At 38.4% G+C, this 13,048-nt stretch overlaps 1 protein-coding gene across 6 annotated transcripts in view; it reads left to right on the top strand.

The window, feature by feature from the left end:
* LOC126841157 (afadin) overlaps positions 1-12,672 on the top strand; it is a 63,893-nt gene extending 51,221 nt beyond the window's left edge. The window contains exons 8-32 of one of the 6 annotated variants that reach the window (XM_050577483.1): positions 1,525-1,692; positions 2,269-2,510; positions 2,594-2,712; positions 2,919-3,080; positions 3,185-3,470; positions 3,554-3,699; positions 3,796-3,895; positions 4,011-4,286; positions 4,353-4,502; positions 4,576-4,815; positions 4,882-5,010; positions 5,131-5,196; positions 5,268-5,341; positions 5,413-5,531; positions 5,874-6,023; positions 8,876-9,010; positions 9,077-9,209; positions 9,293-9,607; positions 9,686-9,830; positions 9,952-10,644; positions 10,716-10,864; positions 10,934-11,039; positions 11,434-11,856; positions 12,141-12,247; positions 12,331-12,672. In XM_050577483.1, the coding sequence (XP_050433440.1) occupies positions 1,525-1,692; positions 2,269-2,510; positions 2,594-2,712; positions 2,919-3,080; positions 3,185-3,470; positions 3,554-3,699; positions 3,796-3,895; positions 4,011-4,286; positions 4,353-4,502; positions 4,576-4,815; positions 4,882-5,010; positions 5,131-5,196; positions 5,268-5,341; positions 5,413-5,531; positions 5,874-6,023; positions 8,876-9,010; positions 9,077-9,209; positions 9,293-9,607; positions 9,686-9,830; positions 9,952-10,644; positions 10,716-10,864; positions 10,934-11,039; positions 11,434-11,856; positions 12,141-12,247; positions 12,331-12,547 (4,850 nt within the window). In that variant the 3' untranslated portion in view covers positions 12,548-12,672. Of the gene's footprint in view, positions 1-1,524; positions 1,693-2,268; positions 2,511-2,593; positions 2,713-2,918; positions 3,081-3,184; positions 3,471-3,553; positions 3,700-3,795; positions 3,896-4,010; positions 4,287-4,352; positions 4,503-4,575; positions 5,011-5,130; positions 5,197-5,267; positions 5,342-5,412; positions 5,532-5,873; positions 6,024-8,875; positions 9,011-9,076; positions 9,210-9,292; positions 9,608-9,685; positions 9,831-9,951; positions 10,645-10,715; positions 10,865-10,933; positions 11,040-11,430; positions 11,857-12,140; positions 12,248-12,330 lie in introns of all 6 variants that reach the window. The other 5 variants (XM_050577480.1, XM_050577479.1, XM_050577478.1 and 2 more) reach the window with 5 other exon arrangements.
* Positions 12,673-13,048: the final 376 nt, after the last annotated feature.

Here is a 13,048-nt window from a genome sequence, read left to right as displayed (position 1 = left end):
AACCGCGAGTTTATTCTGTGCCGTGCGTTTGCCTATACGAACCGCCGTTGCATGTATAACGTGCTTAGCATACGAGCAAATCCCACACGCGACTTTTTCCAATTCATGTAGTAGTATTGGGTTGATATGCTTCGTATAATAATAATATGTAAATCATTATCTTCATCGTTGCTGCTGCGCCACAACTGTATATTATACTATTGAATGATTTTTGCAACTTGCAGTGTTATAAAATTCAACCAAGGGCGCCTGCAAAAAGCAGCTTCTTCTCTGTGGAAAATTAATAATAACAATTTTTTTTTTCATTCAAAGGAGGCATAAACGCATTTACTGGTTTTCAGTCGTTGTATATTGATACCATGGATCTAAAAAGTTAATATAATAGCTACTTCTGACCCAACATTAACCCAAGCCGGTTTCGATGTACTTGTAAAAATATGACGCTGTAAGACGCGAGTGACCTTCGGTTAAAATCTTGACAAACTTAAGAAACCTCTACAAAGACGACGGCAAGTGACCAATTTTTATATTATGTTCGTATTTACACTGAAGGAAAGCAGTTGTTTCGAATGAAAAAAACAACAGTAATTCAAAGACAAATCATCGCAATGGGGCGCGTGTGGTGTGCGTGTGGCCATTTTTATTGTTTTCCAGATACTGCGGGGTTATTACTGAGGATACTGGTAGGGGGGAAGGTGGGTAATTTATTTATTATTTTTTACTTTTTTCGACCTCTGTTCGTCGACCCGATGTCGTTGTTTTTGGCTGGACCGCGAAGAAATCGTCGTCGGGTTACCGTGAGTGAACTGCATAAAAGTTCTCGTGTGTGCGATATCTGGCACATCGGTAGGACTTAGCCTCTCCAATCTAACGCAGGCAACTGTTGTTTGAGATTATTATCATCATCATTATTATTATTGTTGTGTTATACGACCACGCGTAGGACGGACGCGCCACGGCAGCAGCTATAGTAGGACCCCAGAGGTCGGCGGCTACCAGGTTATTTATGATGACGTGTGCCAGCCGGTAATTGTGTTATCCTTTATTGCTGTATCTCCTAGTATTAATAACAGTATGTCTTTTGGAATTATCGGCATTAGCTCCTCGAATGTGTGTGTGTGTGTATATATATTATATATATTAACCACGCAACACGCTCGAACAGTTACATATAATGACACTATACCGTAGGTGTTGGTTTGTGTGTAAACGAAATAATTATAATTATTACAACGTTATTAATGATTAAACGTAAATTTCGTGTTCGGTGAACGGTCGTCGCCGGGACACCCCGTCTATACCGGCTATATTAAAAAATAATTATTAAGCTTAATGGAATTGAATAAAAAAGCAAACTAGGTTGTTTTTAACTGTTTAGCACAGGTCAACCGTGGTGTTATTATAATATAGAGTACGCCAAAACCGATCAAGCCGACTCGTGTTTTTGAACAATGACAATCGAGTGTACTTTTGTCGGTGTTGTCGTCGATGCTCGATTAACCAAAGGGCGTTTGTTTGTTTTAGGTTCCATAATGTTCCACGTGCGACGAAGACCGGCAGATTACCATCCGAGAAAGCGAAAAAAGAAACCGACGCATAAGTGGAACCAACAGCACAGCACCAGCGAAATGTTGGAGTACCGATACGAAGACGGATTAGATAGACTGCCATTCTTCTTGGAGCTCAACGCCGGTCAGTTTGTTATTTGGCCGCGTTATTAAGCGAATGTCGAAAAGACAATAAAAACAAAAGTAGACGGAGACGACGGGGGGGGGGAGCAAGCCAAAGAGGGGAAAACCTTTCAAATAATTGTATATTCGTTTCTCATCGACCGGGGCCGGAACCATAACGTTGAATTGTTTTTCGGTTAGGAGAACTGTCAATCACTCCGTGGCATCCCAGGGTGGACAACAACGATAGGACACGACCTTATTCTTCTTTCCAGTCCTTGAAATTAATAATAATATTGACTGCTTTTTATTTGGTGTATTATTTTGAACTATATAAAACAATATTAAAAAAAAAACTACATTTAATTTTGATTCTAAATCAACGCGGAAACGACATTTTCGTGTGCAATACCTCGCCAGTTACGAATACTTATTATAATATTTACTTTTTAGATTTTTACCTTTGTAAATGTTTATGCTTGCGTATTTATTCAAATGGGTTTCAGAAAAACTGAGCGCACAATTATTGCAAAATAGGTCGCCATTAAAAAAAAAAACATTTTTGATACGTTATTCATTTTAATTTTTGATCCGTTAGATGGTTTAGAGATGGTGAATCCCAAGCGATACCGCATCCACCCCAATGTGACTGAAGTCGGTTGTGAACGCCAGAATCAGCCTCAGAGTAATGCTCAATGTCTACAGCTCAGTGGCCCCAACATTCAATCCCGACACTGTGTGATAGCACACACCGAGGGTATTGTTACCGTAACACCATGTAGCCAAAACGCCGAGACTTATGTCAATGGACAACGAATTTTCGAAACCACAATTCTTCAGGTAGGCAAACTAGATAAAAACCGGTTAAAAATACAACTGTAGAAAAAAAACAAATTTAATAACGTTTTGGGTTTTTTTTTTAGAACGGATCGATAGTGAAATTTGGAAGATTACACAATTTTAGATTTTTGGATCCTTGTTACGATGAACGACCAAGACCACGGACCAATTCGTTGAAAAACGTTCAAGACTATTACGATAGGTAATTACTATATTTTATTTTATACTCGCTAAAACGGGTATGAGCTTAATGGCCTGTTGTTGTTGTTGTTTTTTTTTTTTATATATATATATCCGAGTTTAATTTCTAAAGCTTGATATTAACTTTGCACCGTGATTTGCTTTTGGATTTTTTTTTTATTTAGTTTAGTTATTTTTGTTTTGTTTTTTTTCCTAACTCGTTATTAGCGGGTCTGTAGACAATACTCAGCATTCTTCAGTATTGCAACAAAACTTTGAGACGACTTTTGACGTTGACGGTAATATTGAAACACGTTCGACTTCTAGCCAAGGAAACAAAGATGACACTAGGTCACAGCGATCGATAACGAGTAGTCGAGACGGCAATCGGTATTTATTTAATTTCAGTCGTCGTGGCTAACAATTATTACTCGACTGTTTTGTACTGTGTTTATAATAATGGTATTAATATTATTTATATACTTTTGTTTAAGAATGTCTGCTGTATATGGTCGTACCAGTGCTCAAGTAGCAGATAACATTCTACCGTGTGTTCTTGAAGTACGAGAAGAAACTGAAGAAGCTTGGATTCACGCTGTTACAATGGACGTCGATCCGTCAACGTTGACATTTAAGCATGCTCCCGCATACTGCTTGTACCTGTTGGCTAGATATAGAGCATCGACGTCGTATAGACCGGATGTAACACCAATGGAACGAGCCAATAGACTGTCATTGACTTTTGCCAAAGTCGCAACGATTCTTTATTCAATGATACAGGTAAATATTCATTCTTCTTCTATCGATCACCTATGTGTTTATTATGGTGAACTAAAATGATCATGTTTTCTATTTTTTTTTAGGGAAAACAAAATGATTTGACTTTGCTTTCGTTTTGGCTCGCAATCGTGACTGAATTACGACAGTTTTTGCATAGTGATCGTCATTTATCTAATTTTTTGATGGAAACAATTGAAATGTTACACGATACACAACAAGCTGCCATGAGGTATGTGTTAATGAAAAAATAATAAAAAATAAGATGAACTAATATTTGTTATCAGTGTACATTGAATATTAATATAATTATACATAACTGTTTTAGATTTATTGTTGAATGTATTCTCGAAGAACTTATGGTTGTTCTACCAGACCTTTTCACAGAGAACAGTGATGCAGATAACGAACATCTGCCAGCTAATTCGGTATGTTTCACTCTTTTGTTATTAATATTCTTCAATTTAAACACTTTGTAGTATATAATATTTGTAGTACTTATTGTTTAAAAAACTATAAATGATTTATGTATTGGTTTTTCAGATTGTTAGCAAATTGGGCATGATGATGACAACTCTTCGGGAAGGTCGCGTAAATGCGTCCTTAACCATTCAAATATATAACCAAGTATTCCGGTTCATCAATTCATGGGCATTTAATCGACTAATCACTGCCGATATTAGTTACTATACACGGGTGTGGGGCGCTCGTTTGAAATCGCGTATCAGTCGTTTGCAAGCGTGGGCCGAGAGACAAGGACTAGAAGTATCAGCTGATTGCCAGTTAGCACTTATCTCACAAGCCGCCGATTTGCTCCATGTAAATTTTGTTAAGATTTGAAAAATCTGAAAACTATTTTAAACATTTGGGTTTTTTTTTCTATAGGCACCAAAATACACCGGTGAGGATCTAGCGAGTATTACTTCGACGTGTTTCAAGCTCAACTCTCTTCAACTCAAGGCCTTATTGGTCAAGTATCAACCTGCTCACGACGAACCAAGACTGCCTCACGAACTTATTGATAATGTTGTGCGGGTATGCTATCTAATTTGTGTTTATTTTAATTAACAATTACATTACAACTGTTACTTTTTCTTTTGGTAAACAGGTAGCTGAAAATTTAGCAGATGAATTAGCTCGATCTGATGGCCGTGAAATACGATTAGAAGAAGACGACGAACTCATGATAACATTTGTTCAGCCTGAAGAAGGATTCAGCTATGAAGTGGCCAGAGGCGTTCCCCCTGGTCTCATCGAGTTCATCCAACCTCTTCAACAAGCCGGCATGTGTCGTCTAACGCTTCATCCAAATTCATCTGGATTATGGACTGTGTACTTCTTGCCAAATGTAATTTCATCAACAATATCACAAAATGTTGAACAAATATTATTTACCTTGGTTTTTCATTTACAGGCACGAAGTCCAAGCGCAATGAGTAATAAAAGTGGGGGATATTCCATGCAAGCTCCCGATCCTGATGTCCAGACTATAAGATTACATAAGTCGAACAACGGAATGGGCTTAAGTATTGTTGCTGCAAAAGTAAGTCTTATGAAGTAGTGTGCTCTTATAGAAATTATTTTTTCATTTTATTTAATTAATTCCTTTTATATCAAATATCGTATACCTACTAAATATGTAACAATTACAAATTTTTTTAAGGGTGCTGGCCAAGAAAGATTGGGCATTTACATAAAGTCTGTAGTTAAAGGTGGTGCAGCGGATGCAGTAAGTCGATGAGATATATGTTAAACCACCATTGATTGTTTTAATTAAATATATTTTTATTATTTTTCAAGGATGGTAGGCTTCAAGCTGGTGATCAATTATTAAAGGTTGACGGACAAAGTTTAGTCGGTATTACGCAAGAAAAGTAAGTGACCAGAATCTTATTAAATATCACTAAAGGAATGTTTACTTAATTTTGAAATCTGACATATGCAGAGCTGCCGAGTATTTGGTTCGCACTGGACCAATCGTATCACTAGAAGTAGCGAAACAAGGTGCCATACTCCATGGCTTAGCTACGTTACTCTCTCAGCCATCACCCGTCATGACTAGAGGTAAGATTGTTGATATATAATTCCACTAATATTAAATATTAATACTTTTTAACATAATTAACAATATTGTATAACTGGGATGTTATGACTTGCTTTCATTGGTGATTTGCTGGACATCCCTTATGATAGTTATTATTCTTACAAATAATAATATGTAAAATGTACAAGAATATTATTATTACTAATATATGCTTTTAAACAAACTACGAATGACACACGCATGATGGTTGCGTCGGTTGCATCAAAAGACAATTACAAATTTGGTACAATCCATCAATTTTTCATTATATTTTATTATTAAATTAAAAAAAAAAAAAAATTAATTCCAACGTCCGTTGTCAGCATCCGTTTGTAGGGAAAGGCCAATATCTGATTACCAACCCCGCGTGAAAGCCGATATCCCCCAAAGCAGTTTATCCATGCATGACATCCACGAATGTAGCGATGAAGAGGTGATAACAACTTGGATGACGGAATCACTATCTCTATCAGGTGAATTGTGTGTGGGTTATAGGTGTTGGTGGTAGTATCATTGGTGGTGGTGTTGGTGGTGTTGGTGTTCGTAGGTCCAGCGTCGTAGCCAGAGATCCTCTGCAACCTCGCTTCGGCTATTTTCTTAAACCTCATTCCGATTACCTGTCGGTGCCGGACGCGCGCAAGAAATGCTATAAGATACCGCCGGAAAACGAGTTGTGCCTGTGCGAGGACATTTTTCAGCAGCACCAGGCAAAGCTGGTCAACTGCGACGTCGAAGACGCCAACGCCGTGGAAACGTACAAGGAGCCCACGTTCGATTCCAACGAGAACGTTTGCCCTAACGAAAACGCCGAATGCTGTTGCGACGACAGCGAAACGTCCAAGTCGTCGTCGTCCGACGATGACCGGACTAGTTTGTCGTCCGGCGCGGCTCCGGTAGTCGACGATACCCGTCTGGCGGTCAGACCGGACAGGTTGACGGCTGAAGAGCGGGATAAGGTGTTGCGCGAGCTCGACGACATCATCACCGGCAATTTCTTGACCAAGGTCAGGCGTTTTAGCCACGACGTGCAGTCGAGCGAATCCAGCGACGAGCAACTAAGTGCGGTAGTGCCCAGGATGTGCAAACGGTCCAGCTCGCTGGATACCGACGAAATAGTCAATTACGGCAAGGTGGCCGACCTGACTCGCCGATTTTCCAGGCTGGGCGAGGCCGGCATCATCTCGCCCCGGTATTGTTCCGAACCGAATTTCCCGCACAGGTTGGCCCTTGACTACGACACGTACACGTCGTCCAGCAGCGACTACGAAGTGCATCCGATCCGCATGGTGTTTATAAGGCCGTCCAGCGCCAGTGACGATCATCTGATCAGTGGCAGGAGAGTGAGCAGTGCCGGAGTGGTGCTAACCGAAGTGACCAGCGACGGGGAGAACGAGCGGCGGTCGTTGAACAACGCCCAGAGCAGACGGTTGTCGTTCGCCAGAAGAAACGTGGCGTTCGACGGTTCGCTGAGCTCGGACGACGAGACGACGGCAACCCCTAGGGGGCGGGTTAAAAGTGGTCGGCAGAGTATGACTATCGCCTCCGACCGGACGCGACTCAGCGGTTACAGCAAAAGTTCGGACACGGTGTCCCTATCGACTCTGTACAGGTCGTCGCACAGGCGGTACTCGAGCGTGGACGTTTATGACCAGGCGAACAACACGTATATGGACGTGGAGAAAACGGAAAAGGAATTCCGGTACGGCATGCTGGCCGAAAAGGAACGTCGGACTGAGGCCATCAAAGAGTACTTGGCCAACAAGGAGCTGCTGCTGATGAAAATGAAGTCGGCTAGCATAGGCGGCGTGCTGCGTTGGAACCAAGAGCATCAGGACACGCTGGTCGACGACGAGGAACCCCTGCCTGCTGCGGTTCACAGGCATCAGCGGGACGACGTGGACTCGCCGCAGGCTGCTGCGGTCCCGCCACTACTGGAATCGTCCGACGACGAACCCAAGGACGGATTGCGGCGCGTCCTCCGCACCGGATTAAAAGGCAGGCGGATTAGAAGGTTAAGGAAGTTAGAGTCGAGAAGTAGCGTCTTCACGCTGGCAGACTTCAGGCGTGTTAGTAAAGACGAAACGCTGTCGCCGCACAGTACAGGTTGTTCGTCCGCAGAGCCACTCGATTATCATACGCTGTGAGCACCTAACACATGTAACAAACGCTTTATCTTATTACTCTGTGCTGCTTATTATCATTTTGCTCTGTCAGTAATAGAACAATAATTGCGCATGCATTATTCAGCTTCATTGCTTATCCATTCAAATCGACGAAATAATATAATATATATTATAATCATACTGTGACCTAGCTTTTAGACCGCTTTAATTTTAGCTTAATTGTCTAAAGCATTCTCGTCTGCGCCTTATTAAATACATGAAAGCCACCGGGTTTTAACTTTTAAGTGGTTTTATTTAGGCAATATTTATGAATAAAGGGGTTTTAACAAAGTTCGACCATTTCAATTTATTTTCAGGATACCCACCGCTTTTCAATCCCCTTAAAATTAAGTTTATGTTTTTTACTAATCATAATTTGTTATTTTGTTTGTGACCTCCACGTCCACTGTGCATGTAAATGTTTGAAAGTATTTTACCTATTTAGATCATTTAAAATACGTGTCGAACCATGTTATAAAAAAAGCACATAATATGCACTAAAAAAAACGTTTATTTTCATAAGTCCAACAGATGGAGGATGTTTAATTCGTGTACTATTTATGTATGAAATAATTTTTTAAAAATAAAAAGTCAAAACAATACGAAATTTCATACTTGTTCAACTTAAAAAAAAGCTTTTTTTCTTCCGTTTAACTTCTTTTCTTTCATAGTCGCAAGGTATGTAAATCATTTTTAAAAATTAGACACAATATAGTTGTTAGTAACTTTTGTTTATTATATAATGGTATAAAGTTAGTCATCTGGCAGGAGTGAAATGGGTTTAAAAATCAGCCTGGGCCACTATTTAAATAAAAACCGATGTCTTTGAAATTTCTATTTTATCACAAACTCAAGATACCTAAAATCCCAGAGGGCGATCGTTTTGTCGTGCCCTGCCACTGCAGCTAGGTTAAGTTTTTGTCAATAAAGCCGTCAGACGAGTTAAAAAACAAATATTTTTTTTTTTACATTTTATTTTAGTAGTATGTCAATGAAACTAAGTATTTACACGTTTTTAGATGATTATTATATTTATTTACTATTATAGTTTTGTATTTTAATTGTGCTTGTTAAAATGTAGTATTTGTAGCGACTAGTCTATTGTTCAGACGTCAAGGATAACACGTATAAATATATAATAAATATATTTGTTAACAAAACAGGTCCTCGACGTATGAGCGAGCGGGATCTACCGTCACGGATATTAACCGAACAACAGCAAAACATCGGCTCCAGAGGGCCACCACCTCACCATCTGTCGCAAATTCAAAGTTCGAAATCGGTCCCTTCTCTCCATAGTAAGTCGACAATTCACATTAGTACTAAGCGTAACAAGTAATAACCATTTTTTTTTTTTTGTATAGGCGTTGAAGGGGCTAGCACAACTATACCACCTGCAGTAGGTAGGCCACCAACTCAACATGAAGTATTTAATCCTGGGTATAATCGCACATCAACTACTTATAATCTTCAACAACAAAATACACTTAGATCTCGGTTAGTACTTTGTTAAGATTTTAATACACTATATGGATGTTGGAGAGAGAATATCTTTATGAATTTGTATTACGGTTTAATAGGTCTAGCCAAAACTTAAACGATCCTCGTCCGCAACCCCAAATGGCTCTTCGGCAACCGTCTAATCCAAATCTTCTGAATGGTAACTATCATCCAGAACGACCATCATCGGTACATCCGAATGTGTACCAACCTCAACAGCATCCGGCTTACCAACAACACGTACAGCAACAGTTACTAATGCAACAACAGTACAATAGCCCAACGCCCGAAGCATCGGGTGAACGTTTCTATCAGAATGTTAACCAAATTTACAGGAACCAAGAACACAACGGATACGGGCCTTCCGGGAAAATGCCAAGTCCGCCCGACGAAAGGTTAAAATCAATTCATAGCATTTTACACGTGTGATAATATAAAATATCTAAAACTTATAAAAAATATTGTTTTTTTAGAACTCCAAATCAACTACAAAAAAGCTTCAGAGGATCACAGTCGTCATTACAGAGTCGACAAAGTGCCGATACTTCCCAACATTTCAAAGACAGGCCATCTTCTGCATACTTGTCCAATAAAGATGCGTACAATGTTCAGAATCAAGTAAGAACTTAAAAACAAAATATTATATTATATTATTTTTTATATATTATTTATATATTTAAAATATTACTTAATAACAACTATCAAAATGAAAACTAATTTTGTCAATTGTTATATTAAGGGAATGACAATGCGATCACAGTCATCAAGGGATATGTTAAGACAAGACGCTAAGCTGCAAGAGATGACGGAAGAGGTGCGTCGCAGGGAAATGAGAACCAGCGGAGTGATGTCCCCGCAACAACAGCAGTACGCGACACAACAGAGGCCGCCAAATCGAAACCAACCTTATCATGGTTACCAGGATACCGCCAAGCCAGCTGCGTATCAAGTAGATCAAGTGAAACAACAGGAAGGAATTCGTTCTCAACAATACAATCAGCCAATGCGAGCTACAGTTCCAGAACCGATGCCACCCGCTTACAGGGAATCACCTCCGCCACCACCACCTCCACCGACTTCGACTCATCCTCTATATCAAACAAGTCCACAACGTACCGAACCCAACCGTTACATGGCCAGCGGGGGTGAGGCTCCCAGGGGTGGCTACTATCAGACTCCAGCTGAACAATCCAGACAACAGTATCAGTATCAAGGTACTAACCCTTGGCAGAGGGAAGAGAAAGAAAAAGAAGCAGAACGCAGACGAGAGGCAGCTAGGCTGTGGCGCGATCAACAATTAAGCGAACTGATTGCGCTTGGTCCTAACAGGACCGTTAGTCAAGAAGAACAGTTGCGTGCTCTTAGGTTAGAAAAGGAATTTGAACGTAGAGCCCAAGAAGAGGGAGAAGACGAAGAGGAAGACGATCAACAAGTATGATTGTTAAACTGTTAATTTAATATTTCTTGTTTGTACTAATAATATTTTTTTATTCTATTTTTCAGGAGGCTAATGAAAGAGTGCAGCAATTAATGAGAAGTGCGCAGCAACAAAGCGAGAGACGAGGTCCTGCAAATGTGGCTAGAACTCCAAACAATAATTACAACTATATGAATGGTTCTACTAGAGGACCGCAGCCAACACCTTCTAATGGGTATGTTGGCTGGTGTGTTGTTTAATATATTAAATTACATTTTTAACGTTGTTTTTGTTTTTGTTTTAGCGTTAGTAATGACGAAAAAGAACGGCTGAGAAGATTAAAAGAAATGAAATCCAAACAAGTTGAAATGGAAGCTATGAGAGAAGCAGAACTAAAACTAAAGAGAAAGGTAAAAACTAAATCACTTGCTAACTTATAGGCTAACTATAGCCTTTAAAAAAATTTAAATACAAATTCAAAAATTTTAACACTTACATCTCAGACCTTTGCATTGTTTATTTAAATAATAATCAATAAATATTTGAAAATTAAATTACAAGCTTATTTCAATAATTGTTTTATATTATGAAATATATTTATGTATATATTTTTTATTGAATAAAAAGTTATTTAGTGTTTAAATTAATGTAATAAGGTAATTTTTCAGTTAGTATTTACTTTTGTTTAATTAAAAATAAAAATGTATTTATTTGAATTTTTATTTCAATAATGCCTAGAGGTCTATCGATATCTTGAAATTTTACTTATAACAACCATGCTTAATATAATAATATGTTCAGCAGGAAGAAGAATTGAAATATCAACAACAGCAACAGCAACTGCTTAATCAGTCTTACAACAATAACACGCCGCCTAATCGATTGAATCGATCAATTAATCCACCAAATAACTTATTGTTGGACAACTCGGGTTATGGGTTCAGCCCGTCGTCACAGGGAACTTTACCGTCCCAAAGACTAGACAATTTAGTGGGAGGACCTAACAATAATGATCCACCGCAACCACCGGAACGTGGTTCGTCGTATGCTGTAATGAGTCAAGTGGAAACCAAAGTCCAGCCTAAAACATTGACACACACATCAACACCGAACGGAGTAGTTACACCGAATGCAAACACTACACCAAAGCGTGTATCGTTCCAAGATCCTACTTCTGTTCCAACTTCTCCTTCGCCACCGTTGGAGAAAATCATTGAGGATCCAGATGTAAGCTTCTAATGTTGTTTAAACATATTTTGTTCAATTAATTATAAATCATCAATAGGGGTATGGTGTGGCACAGTGCTTATCTCGTTTGTCACTCGGCTTTCAAGGTTAAGCTGTGTCCATCGCCCATTCCTTGTCCCTACTGTATGTATTCATACGAACCCAAACCAACCAAAACTAACAGAACCAAAAAGCTAATGACCTGAGATGTCTGCCAGTGCTAAAATTTTTCTAAAATGTCATAAAATAATTATTTATTTCATATGTTTTTTTTTTTTATATAGAATTTCATCGATCAAGCGGAAACAATGTTAGCATCTCCTCGTAGTCCAGACGTACAGTTCACGAGTTGCAATACACCAGGAGTGATTGGCTCTCAAGAAGTATACAGGTATGACTATAACTATTTTGAGGTTTTTTCCATAGTTTTGCAATTTGTTAATAATTTATCATTTTTATATTGATTTGTTACAGAGATCCTAGGCAGCGTTTGTTAGCAGAACAACAGAAACAACAAATGTCCAACAAAGCCGGAAGTACAGTACCGGAAAAGTTGAGTTTCAAAGAAAAAATGAAAATGTTCGCTATGGAAACCGGAGAAGACGGTACACCCAAAGACAAAGTAAAAATATCAAAGGCTCAACGGGAGATCGACAACTTAGGAACACCAACTACACCTTTAGCAAATTAAAATTAGTTATTTTTCGACAAAATACACAAGTATGCACTAAAACATCCCATTAAAATTAAGTATTATTATTATTATTATTATTTTTTCTATGACAAAGATTTTCTGTAATCTTATCCATTGTAATATATATATTTATATATATAATATTATTTTTATATATATATTCATCATTATAATATATATTTAATAAATACACTTATCATTGTGATTTATTGTAGTTAAATATTAAACTATAGTCTATTTTCTATTATATCGTTATATTGTTGAAAGTATAGCGTTTAAATTATCGTTGAATAGTTGTATTATTTCTTTATGAAATCTGTTGCTTTCCCATTAAAAAAAAGCATCACATTTTATTTTCAAATTAAAGAGCTACGAACAACATTACCCACTGAACTCTCTTTAAACCACAATAATACTTATGATCTACTTAGAGCGATGCATTTTTATACGTACCACAAATGTTTAATAGTGTTGTTAAAACAATCAAACTTTTCATTA

The sequence above is a fragment of the Adelges cooleyi genome, unplaced genomic scaffold, assembly GCF_023614345.1.
Source record: "Adelges cooleyi isolate 19-005CV unplaced genomic scaffold, UGA_ACOO_1.1 ACOO_flye_CR_arks_rails_tigmint_CR_PRNA_376, whole genome shotgun sequence".
Taxonomy (NCBI): domain Eukaryota; kingdom Metazoa; phylum Arthropoda; class Insecta; order Hemiptera; family Adelgidae; genus Adelges; species Adelges cooleyi.
Note: the sequence above shows the minus strand (reverse complement) of the source record. Positions and strands in the feature narration are given on the sequence as shown.